The following is a 23,191-nucleotide window of genomic DNA, read 5'->3' as shown; positions in this document are numbered from 1 at the left end:
TATTAGCTTGGGACTTTAGGTAGCCTTTAATTTCACACCTTCTGCCATTGCTTTCTTTTTTATCTGCATAAGTAGGTATTTAAATCCCGGGGAACAAATAGATAAAATTGAAGGTAATGCGTGCCTGTTAGACTTTAAGTTTGTTTTTTTATAAGATTTTTGATATTATATTATGTTTTCCAAAAGGTGTAAGAAATTTATTTTGTATGCTTATTGTGTGTAGTAAATGTACTATTGAGAAATACTCTTTTTTAGATACATTGTGCTGGAGGAAGGTCCTGATAACCATGAGAGATCATTATTTGTTAATTGCTGATTTGTTGCTTTTCCCAGTTTAGCTTTTACAGCTTGCATTATAATTTATTCTCTTTACCACTAAAAAGCATTTGGGCTTATTTTAAAAAGAACCAAATGCCATATCCATCTTGTTATTTACCTTAAATTGAGGACGGAATTGTAGATAATGGATTGTGGATATATGTAGTACCCTGCCAGCCCATTGTTTTATTACAATGACTAATTACCTGGCTCACAAGAGCCACACATCTGTGGAAGGCATCCAAGCAAATTTTTTTTTTTTTTTTTTTTTTTGGCGTATTTAATGCCATCCAAAACTGCCTTCAGTATTACTAAGCCAGCAGTTACCTTGTGATATTTCAGGCTTCCTTAAACACACATAACTTGGTAGGTGAGTATCACTCTAATTCAAAACTCCTCCAGTTCGGTTGCACCTCTCTTCTCTTGGTCAATTTCCAGAATGAGTGCCATGGCCCTCTTCCTCTGGTTTTGACCCTGATTGTGTGTCTAGTAAGTATTCTTTACACTTAACACCTCTCAGCTGCTTCCCTGCTGAAGTCCTGGAAAGAGCTGTCAGCTGCCTGTTCAATGAGGTCCAGGACCTCCCTGCACCCAAAAAATGTTTCCTGTCTCACCTTAAACCACAATTAGGAAGAATTAATGCAATTTCTGTGAGATGCCCCCATTGGATGGTCCACCGAGGGAAAGTCCTGAGAAATTCCCAGAGAATCTGGGGAGAGCCCCGGGCAGACAGAGGGTCACCTTTGGGCCACCAAATGTGAGGCATCCCAATTACGGCTATCTCCTGATCAGGTGGGGGCATCCACCAAAGGTAGGGTGCTCTGCTTGGATGGGGGCCTGTGGTGCCGGTGGTGAAAGACTTCACCTAAGACAGAAAAAAAGAAAAGTTTATTGAATACACTGCTGGGGAGTGGCGGGCAGAGAAGGGACTGTGACAAGGCAGTGATGAGGGGCCAGTTATAGGGTGAAGTGAGGGAGTATAGGGATGTTTGGAATTTTCTCTTTTTTGGTAATTTTAGGAATTGTGTCTTGTTGCAATTGGTCAGTTAGGGCCTGTAGCTATTTCGAGGTGGATCACTTAATGAGACTGATTGCCCTTCCTGTTGGCATTCAATTCTGTAATAGCTGTGGGCCCTTTTACCCTGATCAGATTTGCATTGCTCAAGCCTGTTGCCTAAAAGTGGCCTCTACAGTTTCTAGTTTGTCTCAAAATAATCCTCAGAAACAGATTCTGATTCAGTACATTCTATGGTGATAAAAACGATTGCGGAGTTTTTGTTATTAGGGCTCTTAAAGTTTTAGTTTTGTGTGTTTCATTCCTCAAAGTCTGGTTTGCATTTATACCTATACGTCTCAGATGGACTGCTGGGCTATTAAGGTTGACTTGTTTTGTGTTAAGAGAAGTTTTCAAGTTTAATGGTTTTCCGAACGAGCTTGGTATTTGTTATTAAATAGTCATTTGGGGAGGTTAGCTAGCAATGGGAGGTTGGGGGCACTCGGATTCTTTTTATATAATTTTCTGCCCACAAGGAAATTACTTGTCCATGTTTAGTTATTTTCATACTTAGGCCAAAATTAAAAGGTGACCTGCCTCTTGGAATTTTCTAGGTTTTCTAGTATGACAGTGTCATCACATTCGAGATGACTACCACAGTCTCTGAAATCTTTCTTAGTTCTGGCTTTGTCTCCTTCTGAGGTAGAAGTAGGGCCTTGTGTTGAGAGGAAAAACTTCCTCTAGCAATTTAGGTCCCAGCGGTGGGGGGAGGGCTGCGAATTAACTGATGAAAGACCAATTAACAGCAGAAAAGATAAAGTTTATGCACACAAGTACTAGGAGCACTTTAAGTAGAGTGTACTTTCCTGAATAGTCAGAACTAAAGGTTTACATACCAGTTTAGCAAAATGTTGAGTAGCAGGGAGGGCTTCCCTGGGAAAGAAAATATGGATTAGTTTTTTGGGCTTTTTGATGCTAATGAGCAGTTTAATTTGCATTTCCCAGTGCTAAGGGTCCCCTCCCAAACAGGTAACTCCCTTTGAGGAAGGCCAGTGTAGTTTTGTCATCTGTCTTACCGTGTTTTCAGGGACTGTGCTTAAATTAGATAATGTTTCCTCCTTTAGTGTCTGCTGGTGTTCATATGTTTTCATTTTAAGGTAATCGTTATCATTTTGGTAGGCTATTAATCCCTTCACTTTCTTACTATTTTTTTTTTAAATAAAGCATTTTGAATAACGTAAGGGTATTTTATATCAGAAATTACAATCTCAACAAAGACCTTCATCTAACTGGTGATGATGGGGTTTTGGAATATAGGTGAGGTTTGGTGGGGTGAGGTCTGGAGCCGACAACCGAGAAAGAATTCTTGAGGTGTCTTTGGTGCAAAATGGTGGTTTATTAATGCATGGGGACAGGACCCATGGGCAGAAAAAGGGGCTGCACCTGGGTTGTGAGGGGTGGTTGATTATATACTATGGGGTTGGGGAAGGTAAGGAAAAGGGAGGTTTTAAAAGGATTTTCATATGTTAAGACTCACAGGATACCAGAGGCCTTGCCCTCGTCAAGTTAAGGTTGTTTTCCCTCTAGCAAGACATTAATGTGATAGTTGGGAGCTTTCTGGAGGAACATTATACTCTACGGCTTCAAGTATCTGTCCGTGGGCTGCAGGTTATAAGCACATTTAATTGTATCTTACATTCCCTTCTGGAAGCTAGGTCATTGATAGAAATGCTTTGTTCTTGTGGATTACTAAGACATTTGTAAACTGAGGGAGATTCTTGTCTTGCAGGATTGTGATCTCTATTAGTTAGCCATTTGTTTTTCCTTTCCTTAGCTTCAGGGCAGCCAGGAGTGCCTGAGGAATGTCACCACTGGGTGGGTGGGTGTGGGGTGTCAGCTTCTGCTTTGACCGCAGCTTGCCTTCTGTTCCCTCATCACTGGTATTTATTAAATGGGTTCTTTGTGTGTGTGTGTGTGTTTTAAAGATTTTATTTATTTATTTGACAGAGCACAAGTAGGGGGAGCAGCAGGGAGAGGGAGAAGCAGACTCCTTGCTGAGGAGGGAGCCTGATGCAGGGCTCAATCCCAGAATCCTGGGATCATGACCTGAGCGGAAGGCAGATACTTAACTGAACTGAACCACGCAGGCCCCCTAAATGGTTTCTTTGAGTGAGGAATATGACAGTTGTTTCCCAGTGATCCTTCGATAATAGTTCATGGCCATTAAAAGTTTTTATATTTAATCTCAATAGCAAATACCTAATTCAATCGGAGAAAGGTGATTAGTAGCATGAGATTCTTGATTATGTTTTTGAAAATATAATTCTTTTTTAAAAATGATGGTGATTGTTTTCTTTTTAATTTTAATGCAGAAACTTTTCAGAGTCATTGCTCCTCCTCTGAATGCAGGAAGGACGCTAACAGGTATTAATTTTCTAAGTCTTCATATTTTTCCTCCTTTTTTATCTTAAGATATTTAAATTTCACAAAATAAACCAATTTTATGTGTACACTATGAATTTCGATAAGCGTATATAAATCATATAACCACCACCATAATCAAACTATAAAAGGAGCTAAAGTTCCTTCACACTGAAGTTTCCCCCTGCCCCTTTATACTCCAGCTCTTCCCCCCAGGCCAACCTCCAGGCAGTCACTGCTCTACTTGTCTTGTGAGTGGGCTCATACGGTAGGTAATTTTTGGTGTTTTATTTCTCTCACTCAGCATAATGTTTTTGAGATACATCCATTTTGTTCCATGTATTAATATTTGTTCCTTTTTACTTGGGAGTGGTATTTCCCAGGTTGGATATACTGTCAATTGTTTATTCACCAGATGATGGACATTTGACTTGTTTCCACTTTGGAGCTGTTCTAAGTAATGTTGCTATAACATTTGTGAACAAGTTTTGTTTCTAATTAAACTTAGGAGGAAACTATAGAGTCACATGCAGTTGTACGAAATGACACAAGAGATCATATACACTCTTTACCCAGTTTCCCCCAGTGATAACATCTTGCAGAACTAAAGCACAATATCACAACTGGATACTCACAATGATAAAGTCAAGATACAAAATCATTTGATTACCATAGCATCCTTTATATTGCCTTTTTTTTTTTCAAAGATTTTATTTATTTATTCGACAGAGACAGAGACAGCCAGCGAGAGAGGGAACACAAGCAGGGGGAGTGGGAGGAAGAAGCAGGCTCCCAGCGGAGGAACCTGATATGGGGCTCGATCCCATAACGCCGGGATCACACCCTGAGCCGAAGGCAGACGCCCAACCGCTGTGCCACCCAGGCACCCCCCTTTATGTTGCCTTTATCCCCCGTCATTGACCCTAAGCTGTGAATACGTTTTTGTGTGGGCATAGGTGTTTATTTTTCTTGGGCAAGTACCTAAGAATGGAATGGAGAGATTATATGGTAAATACATATTTTACTTTATAAGGTACCGCAACTTGGTTTTTCAAAATGACCGTAACATTTTGCATTTCTAACCAACAGTGTATAAGACTTCCAGTTAGTTATTCCATATCCTTGCAAGCACTTGGTACTGTCAGTCTGTAAATCTTTGAAAAAATTTAGCCATTCTAGTGGGTGTATAATGGTATCTCGTGATTTAAATTTTTATTTTCACAGTGGTTAGTGATTTTGAACATCTTTTCATGTGCTCTTGCCCGCCCACACACACACACACACACACACACCAGTGTATGTCACGTGTGTGTGTGTGTGTGTGTGTGTGTGTGTGTGTTTTAATCAGTTAACTCTTTAGCACTTTTTTGGGATTAGGGAGGAGGCATTCCTGGACTTCATATTAGTGGGTTGTGAAAGTTCCAAGTGAATGAATCCCCACCAGAGCCTGTGAGATCTTTATGTAGTCTGGATACGATCCCTTTTTCAAGATACATTTTGCAGAATTTTCTCCCAGTCTCTTGCTTAGCTTTTTGTTTTCTTAACCATGTCTTTCATAGATCAACAGTTTTTAATCTTCATTAAGTTCATTTTATTCGTTTTTTCTTTTGTAGTTTTAGGCTTGGTGTTTAAGAAATCTTTGTCCAATTCAGTGTCATAAAGATTTTCTCCTTTGTTTTTTTTCTATAAATTTAATAGTTTAAGCACTTATATTTAGGTCTGTAATCCATTTTGAGTTAATTTTCCTGTTTGATGCAAGTTAAAGTTCAAGGTTTATTTTTTTCTCATAAAGCCATCAGTTAGTTTCTTTACCATTTTTTGAAAAGATACCTTGTTTCCATTGACATCTTTTTTGTTAAAAAAATTGGGAAAAATGTATTTTTGTCAAAAATCGAGCATAGAAGTATGGGTCTCTTTCTGCGCTCTTTGTTATGTTCCCCTTGACCTATATGTCTGTACTTATGCCAGGAATATACTGTCTTGACTAGTGTAGCTTTATAGTAAGTCTTGAAATCAGGTACTTAAATCTTCCAGCTTTTCTTTGTCAAAATTGTTGTGACTAGTCTGGGTTCTTTGGCTTTACATATAACCATTAAAATCAACTCATTGCTTTCTTTTAAAAAATATACTAGAATTTTGTTTGAGATTGCAATTGACCCTATAGATTAATTTGGGGGAGATTGCCATTTTAACCTTGTTGAGTCTTCTAATCTATGAATGCCATATGTTTCTCCGTTTATTTTGGTCTTTGACTTTAAGTCACTTTGGTTTCCCAATTTCTGCAAAAAGGCACCTGGGATTTTGATAAGGATGCTTTGAATCTATAAATCAGTTTGGGGATTATTGCTGTCTTAACATCGTTACGTCTTCCAATCCATGAGCATAGGATATCTTCACATTTATTTAGGTCTTGTTTAATTTCTTTCAGCGGTGTTTTGCAGTTTTTCAGTGTGTAAGTCATATACTTCTTTTGTATCTACTCCTGTTTTACTAATTTTGATGCTATTATAAATGGAATTGGTATTTTAATTTCACTTTTGGAATGTTCTTTGTGAGTGTATAGAAATGAAATTGATTTTTGTATATTGATCTTGTATCCTGCATTCTTGCTGAATTCGTTCTAATTTTTTAAATGGATTCTGTAGAATTTTCTGCATATGTAAGATCATATTATTTGTAAATAGAGATAGTTTTACTTCTTCCTTTCTGATCTGAATGCCTTCTGGTTTTTTCCCCCCCTCTAACTGGTCTGGTTAGAACCTCCAATACACTGTTGAATGAAGTGGCAAGGGTGGACATCTTTATCTTTTTCCTGATCTGAGGGGGAATGCATTCAGTCTTTCATTATTAAATATTTTGTAACCTGTAGGTTTTTCATAGATGGCCTTACCAATTTGAAGAAGTTTCCTTCTTTTCCTAGATTGTTGAGTGTTTTTAATATGAAAGAATTAGATTTTATCAAATGCTTTTTTCTGCATCTATTAAGGTAATCTCTTGGGCTTTGCCCTTTATTTTATATGGTCTATAAGATTTGGTTGATTTTTATATGTTAAGCCAGTCTTAAATTGTTGGGATAAATACCCCTTGGTCTTGGTGTGTACATCTTTTATAGATGCTATTGGATTCCGTTTGCTAGTATTTGTTTTTTTGAGGATTTTTATGTCTATATTTATAAAGGATATCCTTTAGTTTTATCTTCTTTTCATGTCTTTTCATGTCTTCTTTCATGTACTAGTATGTATACTTGATACTTGGTATACTTGCATCATGGAATGGGTTGTTCTATCTTCTGATCTTTGGAAGAGTTTGTGAAGGATTGGTATCCTTTTTTAAATTCAGGGGTGCCTGGGTGGTTCATTCGGTTGAGCGTCTGACTCTTGGTTTTGGCTCAGGTCATGATCTTAGGGTTATTGAGCCCCAGGTTGGACTCCATGCTCAGTAGGGTCTGCTGGAGATTCTCTGTCTCCTCCCCTGTGACTCATGAGCGCACGCGCTCGCTCTCCCCCCTCCCCCCTGTCTCTGCCTCTCTGTCCAAAAGTAGAATAAATCTTTAAAAAAAGGGGCACCTGCGTGGCACAGTTGGTTAAGCATCTGACTCTTGGTTTCAATTCAGGTCATGATCTCAGGGTGGTGAGATTGAGCCCTGGGTTGGGCTCCTTGCATGGAGTCTGCTTGTGTTTCTCTCTCCCCCTGCCCCTCTCCCCCACACTCATGTGCTCTCTCTCTCTCTCTCTCTAAGATAAATAAATAAATCTTAAAAAAAATGTTTGGCGGAATTCATTAGTGAAGCCCTGTGAGCCTGGGATAGATTTAGTTGAAAGTTTTTAAGTTCAGTCTCTTTGCTTGTTATAGTCTCTTTTGTGTCAGTTTTGGTATTTCTAGGAATTTGTCCATTTCGCCTGTTATCTAATTTGTTGGCATATAGTGCTTATGGTATTCTCTTGTATTCTTTTTATTTTTATAAGGTCCATAGTGATATCTTTTATTACTGATTTGAGTAATTTGAGTCTTGTCATTTCTTGGTCTGTACAGCTAAAGGTTTGTCAATTTTGTTGATCTTTTCAGAGGACCAGTTTTGATTTCATTGATATTTTTAATTTTCCTTTCATTTTTCATTTATTTCAGCTTTAATCTTTAATATTTACTTCCTTCATCTTAGTAATTGGGTTTGATTTGCACCTCCCCCTTTATTTAGCTTTTTGAAGTAGAATTCTAGGTTATTGATTTGAAATCTTTTTTCTTTTTAAAAACAGGTGTTTATACCTCTAAATATTATTCTAAGTAATGCATTAGCTGCATCCCATAAATTTTGGTAATAGTGTCTTTATTTTCATTCATCTCAAAGTAATTGCCAATTTTCCTTGTGATATTGGTTTTTGGAACTATGTTATTTAGTTTCAACATATCTGTGATTTTCTCGCATTTCCTTCTGATACTGATTTCTGATTTTATTACATTGTGGCAAGAGAACATACTTTGTATGATTTATATCTTTTTAAATTTATTGAGACTTATTTTTTATTTTGAGAGAGAGAGAGCCAGAAGGAGGGACAGAGGGAGAGAGAGAATCTCAAAACAAAGAACCTTATCAGGGATAAAGAGGGGCATTATATAATGATTAAGGGATTAATACTCCAAGAAGACATAACAGTCTTTAATGTGCATGCACCCAACAACAGTGCAAAATACATGAGGCAAAAACTTATAGAATAGTGAAGAGAAATAGATAAAACCACTATTACAGTTGGAGATTTTAACAACCCTATATCAGAAATGGACAGATCCAGCAGACAGAAGATTAGTAAGGACATAGGTGAACTCAGCAGCACCTTCATTCAACTGGATATTATTAATATCTGTAGGCTGCTTCATCCAACAATAACTGTTCATCCATGTGAACAGTAAATGTTCACATGGAACATTTACTAATAAGATAGACCACATTCAGGGCCGTAAAACACACTTTAAGAAATTTAAAAGAACAGAAATCATATAATGCCTTCTCTCAGACCACAGTAGAATTAAACTAGACAAGGGAAAGAAAGCTGGAAAATTAAAAAAAAAAAGAAAACAGAGATTAAGCAATATACTTCTAAGTAACACATGAGACAAAGGAGAAATCTCAAGAAATTTAAAATTACTTTTAATTAAATGAAAATACTTATAATATGTGAGATGCAGCAAAAGCAGTGCTCTGAGGGAAATTTATAACATTGAAAGCAAATATTAGAAAAGAAGAAGGATTTAAAATCAATATTCTAAGGCTTCTACTTTAGGAATTTAGAAAAAGGAGAGCAAATTAAGTCCAAAGTGAGCAAAGAAAAGAAATAATAAGCATTGGAGCAGAAATCCATGAAATTAAACAGGAAATCAGTAGAGAAAAGTGTTGACTTTTTTGAAAAGCTATTTTTTTGAAAAGATCAGTAAAATTGATTAGCCTGTAGCCACGCCAACAAAGAGAAAAGACACAAATTACTAATATTAGAAATGAAAGCTAAGACATCAGTCTAGATCCAATGGATATTAAGAGGATAAGAAAGGAATATTATGAACATTTACGTGTCCACAAATTTGATAACCCTCATGAAATAGATTAATTCTTTGAAGGATACAATTTGCCAAAGCTTACACAAGAAGAAATTTTATATTTATATTTGACAATCTGAATAGGCCTACATCTATTATGGAAATTGAATCAATAATTAATAACCTTCTTGAACAGAAGTGCCAGGCCCAGATGGGTTTCACTGGTAAATTTTATCAGAAATTATACCAATTCTCTATAATATCCTCTAAAAAACAGAGCTAAGGGAATACTTCTAATGCATTCTGTGAGGCCAGCATTAACCTAATGCCCTCATAGCAAAATCAGACAAAGATGTTGTAGGAGAAGAAAACTTCAGACAAGTATCTCTCATGAGCATAGATGTAGAAATCCTCAATAAAATATTAGCAAATTGAATCCAAGAATGTATAATAAGAATTATTCACTACAGCCAAGTAAGACTTATCCCAGGTATACATGGCTGCTTCAGCATTTGAAAATTAATTAATGTATTCCATCCCATCAATAAGAAAGAGAAGAGGGGCGCGTGGGTGGCACAGCGGTTGGGCGTCTGCCTTCGGCTCAGGGCGTGATCCCGGCGTTGTGGGATCGAGCCCCACATCGGGCTCTTCTGCGATGAGCCTGCTTCTTCCTCTCCCACTCCCCCTGCTTGTGTTCCCTCTCTCGCTGGCTGTCTCTATCTCTGATGAATAAATAAATAAAAAATCTTAAAAAAAAAATAAGAAAGAGAAGAGAAATCTCATGATCATAGCAACAGACAGAAAAAGCATTTGACAAAATCCATACCCATTCACGAAAAAACTCTCAGTAATGTAGGAATAGAGGAAAACTTTCTCAACTTGATAAAACATCTATTAAGAAAAAACAAAAACAAAACTACAGCTAACATCCTGCTTAATGGTGAGAAATTTGAAGCTATTACTGCAGAATCAGGGACAAGGCAAGGATGACCCCTTCTCACTGCTGCTTTTAACATCATACTGGAAGTCCTACCTAATGCAAAAAGACAAGAAAAGGAAAAGAAGATTATATAGTTTGGGAAGGAAAAAATAAAACTGTTCAAGGTGACATCATTTATGTAGAAAATCAGAAAGAATTGACCAAAAACTATTGCAACTAATAAGCAATTGCAGCAAGATTGCAGGATGTAAGGTTGCTATACGAAAGACGATTGCTTTATTACATACTTGCAATAAACAAGTGGAATTTGAAATTACAAACATTACTATTTATATTGCCACCCTATAAAATGAATTATACATGTGTAAATATAACAAAATATGAACAAAATCTATATGAGGAAGACTAAAAACTGATGAAAGATATCAAAGAACTATATAAATGGAAGGATATTGCATGTTCATGGAGCAGAAGATTCAGTATTGTCAAGATGTCATTTTTTTTTTTTCTCAACTTGATATATAGATTCAGATGTAATCTCAGTCAAAGTCCCAGGTAATTTATTTTTGCATATTGAGAAACTGATTCTAAAATATTTATGTGGAGAGACAAAAGACCTAAAAGAGCTAAGTCAGTATTGAAAGAGAAGAACAAAGCTGGCAGACTCCACTAACCAAGACTTAGTATAAGCTACAATAATTGAGACAGTGTGGTATTGGCAAAAAAATAGAAAAATAGGTAAGTAGAACAGAATAGAGAGCCCCAAAATGGACTCCCATAAATATAGTCAACTGAACTTTGACAAAGAAGGAAAGACAATACCTTGGACAAAGATAGTCTTTCCAACAAATAATGCTGGGACAACTGGACATCCACATAAAAAAAAAAAAAAAGACACAGAATTTACACCCTTTACAAAAATAAGTCCAAAATGCATTTTAGACCTAATTTTAGAATGCAAAATGAGGAAAACATCTAGAGGATAGCATAGGAGAGAACTTAATTGGCTGTGGTTATGGTGATGAATTTTTAGATACTGCACCATTCAGTGAAAAGAAGGTACCATCCATGAAAGAAATAACAAGCTGGACTTTGTTAAAATTAAAAACTTGTGTTCTACAAAAGATAATATCAAGAGAAAGAAAATAATCCACAGATTGGGAGAAAATATTTGCAGAAGACTATTACCTAAAGTATGCAAAGAACTCTTGAAACTCAGCAATAAGAAAATGAACAACTGGACTTAAAAAATGGACAAAAGATCAGAATAGACATCCCACCAAAAAAGATACACAGAGGTCAAGTAAGCATATGAAAAGATGTTCAACATCATTAGAGCATTAAAAATTAAAATAATGAGACACCACTACATTCCTGTTGCAATGGCCAAAATCTGTAACACTGACAACACCAAGTTCTGGCAGTGATGTGGAGCAACAGGAACTCTCATTCATTGCTGGTGAGAATGCATAATGGTACAGCCACTGTGGAGGACAGTTTGGCAATTTCTAATAAAATCAAGCATACTCATACTATGTGATCCAGTAATTATGCTCTTTTATACTTACCTAAAGGAGTTGAAAACTTATGTCCACACAAAAACCTGCACGCAGATGTTTATAGCATCTCTCTTCATAATTGCCCAAATTTGGAAGCAACCAAGATGTACTTTAGTAAGTGAATGGATAAACTGTGGTACAGCCGTACAATGGAATATTATTCAGCACTAAAAAGAACTGAAGTGTCAGGCCATGAAAAGACAGGGAGAAACTTGAATGCATATCACTAATGAAAGAAGCCCACCTGAAAAGGCTACAGATTGTATGATTCCAATTATATGACATTGTGGAAAAGGCAAAACTATGGAGCCAATAAAAGAATCGGTGTTTGCTAGGGGTTGATGGAGAGGGAGGGATGAATAGGTTGAGCACAGAGGACTTTAGAGAAGTGAAACTATTCTGTACAGTACTATAATGGTGTTTATACATCAGCATACATTTGCCAAAACCCATTGAATGCATAACATTAAGAGTAAACCCTAATGTAAACTGTGGACTTCATGTGATGATGTGTCACTGTGGATTCATTGATGATAAGAAATGTACCACTCCAGAGCAGATGTTGATAGTGGAGGAGTAGTGTGGTGTGGAGGTAGGGGGCGCATGGGAAATCTCTATACCCTCCTCTCAATTTTGCTTTGAACCTAGTGAAACTTCTCTAAAAAATGAAGTTTCTTAATGTTTAAAATGTTTGGGGGCGCCTGGGTGGTTCAGTTGTTGAGCGTCTGCCTTCGGCTCGGGGTGTGATCCTGGTGTTCTGGGATCAAGCCCCACATCAGGCTCCTCCGCTGGGAGCCTGCTTCTTCCTCTCCCACTCCCCCTGCTTGTGTTCCCCCTCTCGCTGGCTGTCTCTTTAAAAAAAAAAAAAGTTTGGAATTGAAGCACTATGTAATTATTCATATAATATCGAGCAATTCAAGTTTATTTGTACTTATAACAACATAGATCTGGAGTGTTTAGAAAGGATTACTGATTGGGGCGCCTGGGTGGCACGGCAGTTAAGTGTCTGCCTTCGGCTCAGGGCGTGATCCCGGCGTTATGGGATTGAGCCCCATATCAGGCTCCTCCGCTATGAGCCTGCTTCTTCCTCTCCCACTCCCCCTGCTTGTGTTCCCTCTCTCGCTGGCTGTCTTTATCTCTGTCGCATACATAAATAAAATCTTTAAAAAAAAAAAAAAAAGAAAGGATTACTGATTAAGAGATGCACACGTGCTTGCATTATGCCTGCTATTCACATATCAAAAATAGAAACTTCGGCTTATCATCATATTACCAATCACAAATTCCTATAATCTGCACACCATAAGAATTACCGATCACTTTATCCACTCTTGAGTCTCCTACTCTGTTCTCTGTTGCCCTTAACCTCTTGGCTAAAACTAATCTAAGTATCTTACTTTAAATATTTGTGTACAGTGGCCTTCTCAGCCCTGGAGCACAATAGGTAGTAAGGGTCCATGTTACAAATGAGAAGACATTATAGTTATGTCTTAATATTACTTAATTGTTCATGATCTTTAACTCATCAATTCATTGCCTGTTCTATACCTTCCCCTGGTCCCAGGCTATTGGTTAAGCCAACAATGCATGGTTCTCTACCCTCAGATGTATGCCTTCTACTGTACCCTTGTTTGACTCATTGGTTTTGTATCTGTGAGAAGAATCTAATGGAAATTCTGCAAACAAGAATTAAAGTGGTCTTATCTCAAATTGTGTATTATTTAGGAGGATACTTACCTTAATTGCCAAGTTTTATTTTTTGTTTCCACATAAAGATTATATTTCTGCAAAGGTTTTAAGACAGAATTGCTGAAGATACTTTTTCTGTTTTAGATGAGCAAGTTGTTATGGGCAACAAGCTTCTTGTATATATTAGGTAAGAGATTTTTTTAAAACAAATTTATCTGTGTGTATGCTCCTTCCATAATTTCCCCTGTATTCTTAGAGGTACTGTCATCTCCTGTACGTATAGTGCTTTTCATGTTTCAGTGTCCGCATGTACAGTAGTGGTTCTCAGCCATGGGTGATTTCGTCCCCTGTTGGTGAACCCCCCCCACCCTGATGCCTGGCAATGTCTAGAGTCATTTTTGTTTGTCCCCGTTGGGCCTGGGGGAGAGATGCTGCTGGCATCCGGTGGCTGGCGGCCAGAGATGCTGCTGAGCAGCCCCAGCGCACAGGGTCGTCCCCACAACCAAGGATTCTCTCTGTCAAAATACCAGTAACGCAGAGGTTGAGAAAGCCTGGTGGTTGAGTATTTTACTTTTACTACTGACAACTCTGTGGAATATGTGTTATTTCTATTTTATATAAAAGGGCAAGAGATGTGTTTAGATCATGAAAAAGTTCGTGACAGAGGTTAAGCTGTGAAATGTGTATCTTGTTACTCCCCGAACAGGGTTCTTTCCTACAGACTATGCAGGCTCAGAATTGTGTCCTGATAGAACTTTTAGATAGATAACTGGCTGCCAGGCTAGTGGGCAGGAAGGTGGCAGAACCTGCCAGAGCATTATTTTTAGCTCCTACCTAGTGTCAGAGTTAACCTTGAGATTTCACACTTCTTACATTGATTCCTTAGAAGAACATTGCAGCATCTACTTAGGACTTTATTATCTGTATTTTAAACTTCTTAGAAAATGCTGTCTCTAATCCAACATTCAAAATTGACGACTAGTTCAAAAAAGTTTAAAATCAGTGCTTCCCCCCCCCCATGAGCACATAATCAGAAGACATCTTTATAGTTCAGCCCACAAGGCATAATCCATAAAGCATTAGCTGTAAGGAGGGTCTGATTTAGAGGTAAAACTGTACAGTTAAATTCTCATCAGGTTCTCTTCTCCCTGAAGACTTGTCCTTTTGTGGACATTTTCCAGACATTTGTTAGCCTAGCTCATTCCCTGTCTTTAATCACTGTTCTTAGAGCCACTGGTTTAAAGTCTCTGAGACCATTAGGTTTTTCACTGGTAAATCACGGCATAATGGTGCCATTAGGTTTTTTCTGGTGCTGAGTGTGAGACTTTCAGATAGTCTGTTCTCATTCATTCTTGTCCACTTAGCGTGGCCTGGGTTTCTCTTAGGAAAAATAAGAAGAAATGAAAGTGCTTGCTCTGTCACAAGATGTGCATTTTACCACCATCCCTGTTGGCCACACTTTCTGAACTGGCTCTCATCTTGATCAGGTTTGAACGTGACCTGACAAAAGCTGAGCCTACTTAAAAATCAAATGAATATTTTGGGTTTGAGAAACAGTGTGTTCTCAGCCCATTACAAGTCACCAACTCTGTTCTTTTTTTTTTTTTTTTTTCTTCTAGCTGTTGTCTTGCAGGCCGAGCCTATCCCCTTGGTGACATCCCTGAAGATCTTGTTCCCTTGGTTAAAAACCAGGTTGGTGGGGCGCCTGGGTGGCTTAGTCATTAAGTGTCTGCCTTCGGCTCAGGGCGTGATCCTGGCATTATGGGATCGAGCCCCACATCAGGCTCCTGCAATGGAAGCCTGCTTCTTCCTCTCCCACTCCCCCTGCTTGTGTTCCCTCCATCGCTGGCTGTCTCTCTCTCTGTCAAATAAATAAATAAAATCTTTAAAAAAAAAAAAACAGGTTGGTTCTATTTCCACAGTATTTTCATGATCTACGCTTCTTGTTAAATGCAGGAAAGATGAACTGTAATTGAGGGTTACATGTGAGTCAGGAACTGTCTGCAATGGTAGGAGAGAGCCTCCCCACCATCACTGCAGCCAGGACTTAGAGCTGAGACAGATTAGAAAAGTTACAACATGGTGGCAGTTTAAACTCAATTCCACCTGCCTTTATTTTGTCCAACTGGGAATCGTTGCTTCAGCAAGATACTTTGTAAGGAGAGAAAATAATCAGCTTTTCTTTCAACTTGCAGGTATTTGAATTTCTGATTCGCCTGCATTCAGCAGAAGCTTCCCCCGAGGAAGAAATCTACCCCTATGTTAGGACTCTGCTACATTTTGACACAAGAGAATTTCTAAATGTATTGGCACTGGTAAGAGATAATATGATTTTAAGGTATTTTTAGAGGAGCCAGGGTGATGAATTTTTTCTAATAGGAAGAAGGATGTGTATGCAGGTACAATTTTTATGCCCTAGCAGTGAGCAGTAAACATTTCAAAATGTTTAATTTTGTTGGGCCACCCTATTTCCTAATTCTTTATCTCCCTGCCCTCCCTTCTTTATCTCTCCCTCCCTTTTTCTTCCCCCATGGTCCCCGTGTCTCTCTGTCTCTAACACATCCTTATCAAAAAATTGAAGCAGTATTAGATGTGTGGTACATTTTTGGTTTCATAAATTATATTAGTTGACAGACTGAATATGGAAGAAGGCTCTGAAGGACATGTAGTGGTGATGATAGTGGAAGTCACTGGAGTTTAAATGGAACATGGAAGCTTCCTGCTAAAAAAACCACCTCATAAATATTTAATTAAAAATGGATTTGGGTGAGCCAGGTTCTCTGTGAAAATGCCCCCAAGGGAATAATTATATAATACATAATATATCTTTCCAGTTAAATAGTATTATAGTGGGTTTTTAAAAGCTTTTGATAACATGGGCAGTGTTTGTATTACAGTGTTTAGTGAAGCAGCAGCCTCACAAATGTGTAAGACACACACAAATGTTATATATGCACGGTATTTAGAAAAGAGGGACCGGAAGGAAATACGCCTAAATATTATTAGTGATTAACTGTGAGATGGGGCAAATTTCTGTAATGAGCATACAGTACATTTATAAGTTGAATAATATAATAAACTGTTAAATTAAAAAAATGCCCATGAGAAGGGTAAGATTCCCGATTATATTATACTTTTAATTGGTTTATTTGAATAACTGACTTCAGAAGTGGTAATTTTAATTGCACAGGAAGAAGGGAAAAGAAACTGAGAAGTGGAAGTCTGATCTAGTTGGTTTAAGAAACCATAGAGAACATAAGGATACTTGCTATCTGGCATGTAGGAAATGAGAAACAGAAAGTGGTGAGGCAGGGGGTACAGAAAGAGTGGTAGAGAGCAACAAAGAATTCTAACTCATTTTTATTTTTTAAGGGCTCTGGTAGCACTGAAGACCATGTGAAATTGTGCTGACATCTGAATTATACAAGGATTGATAATAAGGCTGCAGTGCAATCTCATTTGCTTAACAAGTAGTTGAGTGCCTAGTATATCACCTGGTCTGTACTGCCTGGGGGTGTACCGGTGGCTTACAAGCTATAAAGCCTGCGTTGGTGGAGGAAGAGGATGTAGACTTTGAGATCAGTAATTACAGCACAGTGTAGTGCATGCCATTGGAGAAGTGCAGGGTGCCATACACACACTTACGAGAGGGATGTCATAGAAGGTTAAGGAAGGTTTCTTGTATGAAGTGATGTCCATGTGAGTCTCAAAGGACGAGTAGAAGTTAGGTTAAGATTAGGGAAAAATATTCTAGGTAGAAGGACAAAGTATGTAAAAAGGCCTGGAAACAAGACAGAGCAAGATAGGCTCGAGGAATTGGAAAAAAAATCAGTACGGCCACATCTCAAAGTGTAAGGAAGCCTATAGTAATAAACGAATCCAAAGAGGTAGGTAGAGAGTGAGTTTTGTAATCCATGGTGAGAAATTTGGACTTTAGAGCAGTAGGTAGCCACTGAAACCTTTTAAGTAAAGGAATATCATGATTTATATTAGAAAAATTCCCTCTATTGTATGAAAATGGGTTGAAATAAGACAACTTTGGAGGCAAGAAGATCTGTTAGCAAATTTTTGTACTAACCTAGATAGGAGATGGGGCACCTGGGTGGCTCAGTTGGTTAAGTGTCTACCTTCAGCTCAGGTCATGATCCCAGGGTCCTGGGATTGAGTCCTGCATCAAGCTCCCTGCTCAGCAGGGAGTCTGCTTCTCCCTGCTCCTTCTCTCTCTCTCTCAAATAAATAAAATCTTTAAAAAAATAATTTAGGTAGAAGATTAAAGGTGACAGGGATAATAAGACGTGAAAGGATTTGAAAGATGTTTTATGAATCAGATTGGCCTAAAACTTAGGGCTTATTGCACAGTTGGATGTGAAGGATAAGACAAATGGGAAGCATCAAAGATTCCTAGATTTCTGACTTGGTTAACTGGATGTATAGTGGTTTATTTATTCAGTAGGGAATCAGAGGAGAGACTGGTTTCTCAGGAGATGAGGGGGTAGGACAGGGCTGTGGTGAGGGATAGGGGGAGCTATAGATATTAATTCTCTTTTGGACTTAATGAATTTGAAATGCCTGAAAGACATGTGGAGGTTTTCTTCCATGCTTGTATCAAGTGTTGGACATAAGCCCAGTACTAGAGCTGGAGAAATTGATAAGACCTGGGATCTGAAATCGTGGATTCACTACCTATTTTGCCATGACTGATTGATCATATAACCTTCCTAATACAGTTAATATATCTTAATAAAAAACATTTCCAGGGGGGCACAAAATAATTTACATGACAGATTTTTGAATCACATTTTGCCACCTTTTTTTCATTTAGGAATTTTTTTTCAAATCAAGTTTTTAAATTTAGCTTCCTTGAGGTATAATTTATGCAAAATGTAGTTCGTCCATTCAAGAGAAGAGTCTGACACATGTGTACAGTCTTGTGACCTCTCCAACAATCTAGATATGGAACATTTCCATGACACCAAAAAGGTCACTTTTGCAGTTTTGTAGTTAATCTCAAACCCCAGCGCTTGGCAGTTACCAGTTTGCTTTCTAATACTGAAATTTTGCATTTTCCAGAATGTCATGTAAATAAAATCATACACTTTGTAGTTTTGGGGGGCTTCTTTCACTTAAAATAATGCTTTTGAGATTTATCAGTGCTGTTGTTTATATCAATAGATTGTTCCTTTTTTTAAAAAGTTTTTATTTAAATTCCAATTAGTTAACATACAGTGTAATATTGGTTTCAGGTGTACAACATAGTGACCTAGCACTTGCATACATCACCCGGTGCTCATCACAACACGTGCAGTCCTTAATCCCCACCACCTATTTCACCCATGCCCTGCCCACCTCCCCTCTGGTAACCATTAGTTTGTTCTCTAGAGCTAAGAGATGACTTCTTGGTTTGCCTCTCTCTTTTATTCCCTTTGCTTGTTTTGTTTCTTAAATTCCACATGAGTGAAATCATATGGTATTTATTTTCTCTGACTTAGTTCACTTAGCATAATACTCTCTAGCTCCATCTATGCCATTGCAAATGGCAAGATTTCATTCTTTTTTATGGATGAATAATATCCCATTGTGTATATATACCATATCTTCTTTCTCCATTCATCAGTCAGTGGACACTTGAGCTATATCTGTAATTTGGCTATTGTAGATAATGCTGCTACAAACATCGGGATGTATGTATCCCTTTGATTTAGTATTTTTGTATTTTTTGGTTAAATAGTAGTGCAATTGCTGGGTCATGGGGTAGTTCTAATTATAACTTTTTGAGGAACCTCCATACTGTTTTCCATCCTGGCTGCACCAGTTTACATTCCCACCAGCAGTGCAAGAGGGTTCCCTCTTCTCCACATCCTTGCCAACACCTGTTTCTGTGCTGTTGATTTTAGCCATTCTGACAGGTATGAGGGGCTATCTCATTGTAGTTTCTAATTTGCATTTCCCTGATGATAAGTGAGGTTGATCATCTTTCCATGTGTCTGTTGGCCATTTGCATGTCTTCTTTGGAAAAATGTCTATTCATGTCTTCTGCCCATTTTTTAATTGGAGTATTTGTTTTTTTGGGTGTTGAGTTTTAAAAGTTCTTTATGTATTTTGGATACTAACCCCTTATCAGATACATCATTTGCAAATACCTTCTCCCATTCCATAGGTTGCCTTTTAGTTTTATTGGTTGTTTCCTTTGCTGTGCAGAAGCTTTTTATTTTAATGTAGTCCCAATAGTTTATTTTTGCTTTTGTTTCCCATACCTCAGGAGACATATCTAGAAAGAAGTTGCTATGGCTGTTGTCAAAGAAGTTACTGCCTGTGCTCTTCTCTAGGATTTTTATAGTTTCGGGTCTCACATTTAGGTCCTTAATCCATTTTAAATTTATTTATTATTATTTTTACATATTTTATTTATTTGAGAGAGAGAGTACAGAGGGAGAGAGCAGACTCCCCACCAAGTGGAGAGCCTGATGTGGGGTTTAACCCCAGGACCCTGAGATCATGACCTGAGCCAGAGGCAGGCGCTTAACTGACTGAGCCACCCAGGCGCCCCATTTTAAATTTATTTTTGTATATTGTGTAAGAGAGTGGTCCAGTTTCATTCTTTTGCAGGTAGCTATTTAGTTTTCCTAACACCGTTTGTTAAAGACACTGTCTTTTTCTCATTGGATATCCTTACCTGCTTTGTTGAAGATTAATTCTGGGTTCATTTGTGGGTTTTCTGTTTTGTTGCACTGATCTACATGTCCATTTTTGTGCCAGTACCATACTGTTTTGATTATAAATTTGAAGTCCAGAATTGTGATGCTTCCAGCTTTGCTTTTCTTTTTCAAGATTGCATTGGCTATTTGGGATCTTTTGTGGTTCGATACAAATTTTAGGATTGTTTGTTCTAGCTCTGTGAAAAATGCTGTTGGTATTTTGATAAGGATTGCATTAAATCTTTCGATTGCTTTGGATAGTATAGACATTTTAGCAGTATTTGTTTTTTTAGTCCATGAGCATGGAATAACTTCCATTTCTTTGTGTCATCTTCAGTTTCTTTCATCAGTATTTTATAGTTTTCAGAGTACAGGTCTTTTACCTCTTTCGTTAGGTTTATTCATAGGTATCTTATTGTTTTGGGTGGGGTTGATGCCTTAATTTCTCTTTCTGCTGCTTCACTATTGGTGTATAGAAATGCGACAGATTTCTGTACGTTGATTTTATATACTGCAACTTTACTGAATTCGTTTATCAGCTCTAGAAGTTTTTTGGTTGAGTCTTTAGGATTTTCTATATATAGTAGCATGTCATCCTCAAACAGTGACAGTTTTACTTCTTCCTTGCCAATTTGGATGCCTTTTATTCCTTTTTGTTATCTGATTGCTGTGGCTAGAACTTCCAGTACTATGTTGAATGAAAGAGGTGAGAGCAAACACTGTCATTTTGTCCCTGACCTAGAGGAAAAGCTGCCAGTTTTTATCCATTTAGGACGATATTAACTGTGGGTTTTTTGTATATGGCCTTTTTATGTTGAGGTGTATTTCCTCTAAGCCTACTTTGTTGGGGGTTTTATCACGATTGGACGTTGTACTTTTTCAAAAGCTTTTTCTGCATCTATTGAAAGGATCATGTGGTTTTTATCCTTTCTTTTGTTAATGTGATGTATCACATTGATTTGTGAATTCTGGATTAGCAACCCAGGAATAAATCCATTTGATCATGGTAAATGATTTTTTTTTTTTAATGTATTGTTGGATTTGGTTTGCTAGTATTTCATTGAGAAATTTTGCGTCTGTGTTCTTCAGGGATATTGGCCTGTAGTTCTCCTTGTTTGTGGTGTCTTTATCTGGTTTTGGTATCAGGGTAATGCTGGCCTCATAGAATGAATTTGGAAATTTTTCTTTGTTTTCTATTTTTTGGAATAGTTTGAGAAGAATAGGTATTAACTCTCCTTTAAATGTTTAAATAGACATTAACTCTCCTTTGGAATTTGCCTGTGAAGACATCTGGTCCTGAATTTTTGTTTCATGGGAGTTTTTTTTATTATTGATTAAGCTTCTTTGCTGGTTATTGGTCTATTCAAATTTTCTGTTTCTTGCTATTTCAGTTCTGGTAGTTTATATGTTTCTAGGAATTTATCCATTTCTTCTAGGTTGTCCATTTGTTGCCATATAGTTTTTCCTAACATTCTCTTATAATTGTTTGTATTTCTGTGGTGTTGGTAGTTACTTCTCTGCTCTCATTTGTGATTTTATTTATTTGGGCCTTTCTTTTTTGGTAAGTGGCTAGGGGTTTATCAGTTTTATTAATTTTTTCAAAGAACCAGCTCCTGGTTTTGTTGACCTTTTCTATTGGGGGTTTTTTGGTTTTGTTTGTTTGTTTTTTTACTTTCTATATCATTTCTTTCTTTCTTTCTTTTTTTTTTTTTAAGATTTTATTTATTTATTTGACAGAGACAACCAGCGAAAAAGGGAACACAAGCAGGGGGAGTGGGAGAGGAAGAAGCAGGCTCCTAGTGGAGGAGCCCGATGCAGGGCTCGGTCCCAGAACACTGGGATCATGCCCTGAGTCGAAGGAAGACGCTTAATGACTGAGCCACCCAGGCACCCCTATATCATTTATTTCTGCTCCAGTCTTTATTATTTCCTTCCTGTTTCTGTTTTGGGATTTGTTTGTTGTCCTTTTCCCAGCTCCTTTATTTGTAAGGGTCCATTGTTTAATATACTCCTTGCTTTTTGAGGTGGGCCTGTACTACTATGTACTTCCCTCTTAGGGCCACTTTTGCTGCATCCCAAAGCTTTATATTGATGTGTTTTTGTTTTCATTTGTGTCCATGTATTTTTTAAAATTTCTGCTTTGATTTCCTGGTTCACCCATTCATTGTTGAGTTCCATGTTGTTTAACCTCCAGGTATTTGTTGTCTTTCCAGATTTTTTCTTAATGGTTGACTTCTAGTTACATAACGTTGGGGTCAGAAAAGGAGTATGGTATGATTTCAGTCTTTTTGTATTTGTTGAGGCCTGTTTTGTTACCTTATGTGTGATTTATTCTAGGGAATAGTCCATGTGTGCTTGAAAAGAATGTGTATTCTGCTGTTTTAGTCCATCTGGTCCAGTGTGTCATTCAAAACCACTATTTCCTTGTTTATTTTCTGTTTAGATGATCTGTCCATTGATGTAAGTGGAGTGTTAAAGTCCCCTACTTTTATTGTATTATTATTAATTAGTTCCTTTATGTTTATTACTTATTGTTTTATATATTTGGGTGCTACCATTTTCAGTGCATAAACATTTACAATTGGTATATCTTGTTGGATTGTTCCCTTTATTATTATAGTGCCCTTCTTTGTCTCTTGTTACAGTCTTTGTTTTAAAGTCTAGTTTGTCCTCGGGGCGCCTGGGTGGCACAGCGGTTAAGCGTCTGCCTTCAGCTCAGGGCGTGATCCTAGCATTATGGGATCGAGCCCCACATCAGGCTCTCCACTATGAGCCTGCTTCTTCCTCTCCCACTCCCCCTGCTTGTGTTCCCTCTCTCGCTGGCTGTCTCTATCTCTCGCTGGCTGTCTCTATCTCTGTTGAATGAATAAATAAATAAATAAATAAATCTAAAAAAAAAAAAAATAAAGTCTAGTTTGTCCAATATAAGTATCGATACTCCAGCTTTCTTTTGACATTCATTTGCATGATAAATATTTCTCCATCTCCTCACCTTCAACCTGAAGGTGTCTTTAGGTCTGAAATGAATCTCTTGTAGGCAGCATGTAGA

At 37.6% G+C, this 23,191-nt stretch overlaps 1 protein-coding gene across 5 annotated transcripts in view; it reads left to right on the top strand.

Annotated features, from left to right (window-relative positions):
- VPS8 (VPS8 subunit of CORVET complex) overlaps positions 1-23,191 on the top strand; it is a 234,791-nt gene that overhangs the window by 90,824 nt on the left and 120,776 nt on the right. For all 5 annotated transcript variants that reach the window (XM_019795771.2, XM_011220314.2, XM_034661727.1 and 2 more), the window contains 4 exons: positions 3,685-3,736; positions 13,592-13,634; positions 15,067-15,139; positions 15,643-15,762. In XM_019795771.2, coding sequence (XP_019651330.1) covers positions 3,685-3,736; positions 13,592-13,634; positions 15,067-15,139; positions 15,643-15,762 — 288 coding nt within the window. The remainder of the gene's footprint in view (positions 1-3,684; positions 3,737-13,591; positions 13,635-15,066; positions 15,140-15,642; positions 15,763-23,191) is intronic.

This window comes from Ailuropoda melanoleuca, chromosome 1, assembly GCF_002007445.2.
Source record: "Ailuropoda melanoleuca isolate Jingjing chromosome 1, ASM200744v2, whole genome shotgun sequence".
Lineage (NCBI taxonomy): Eukaryota > Metazoa > Chordata > Mammalia > Carnivora > Ursidae > Ailuropoda > Ailuropoda melanoleuca.
The sequence above is the reverse complement of the archived record's forward strand: the minus strand, read 5'-3'. Positions and strand labels throughout refer to the sequence as shown.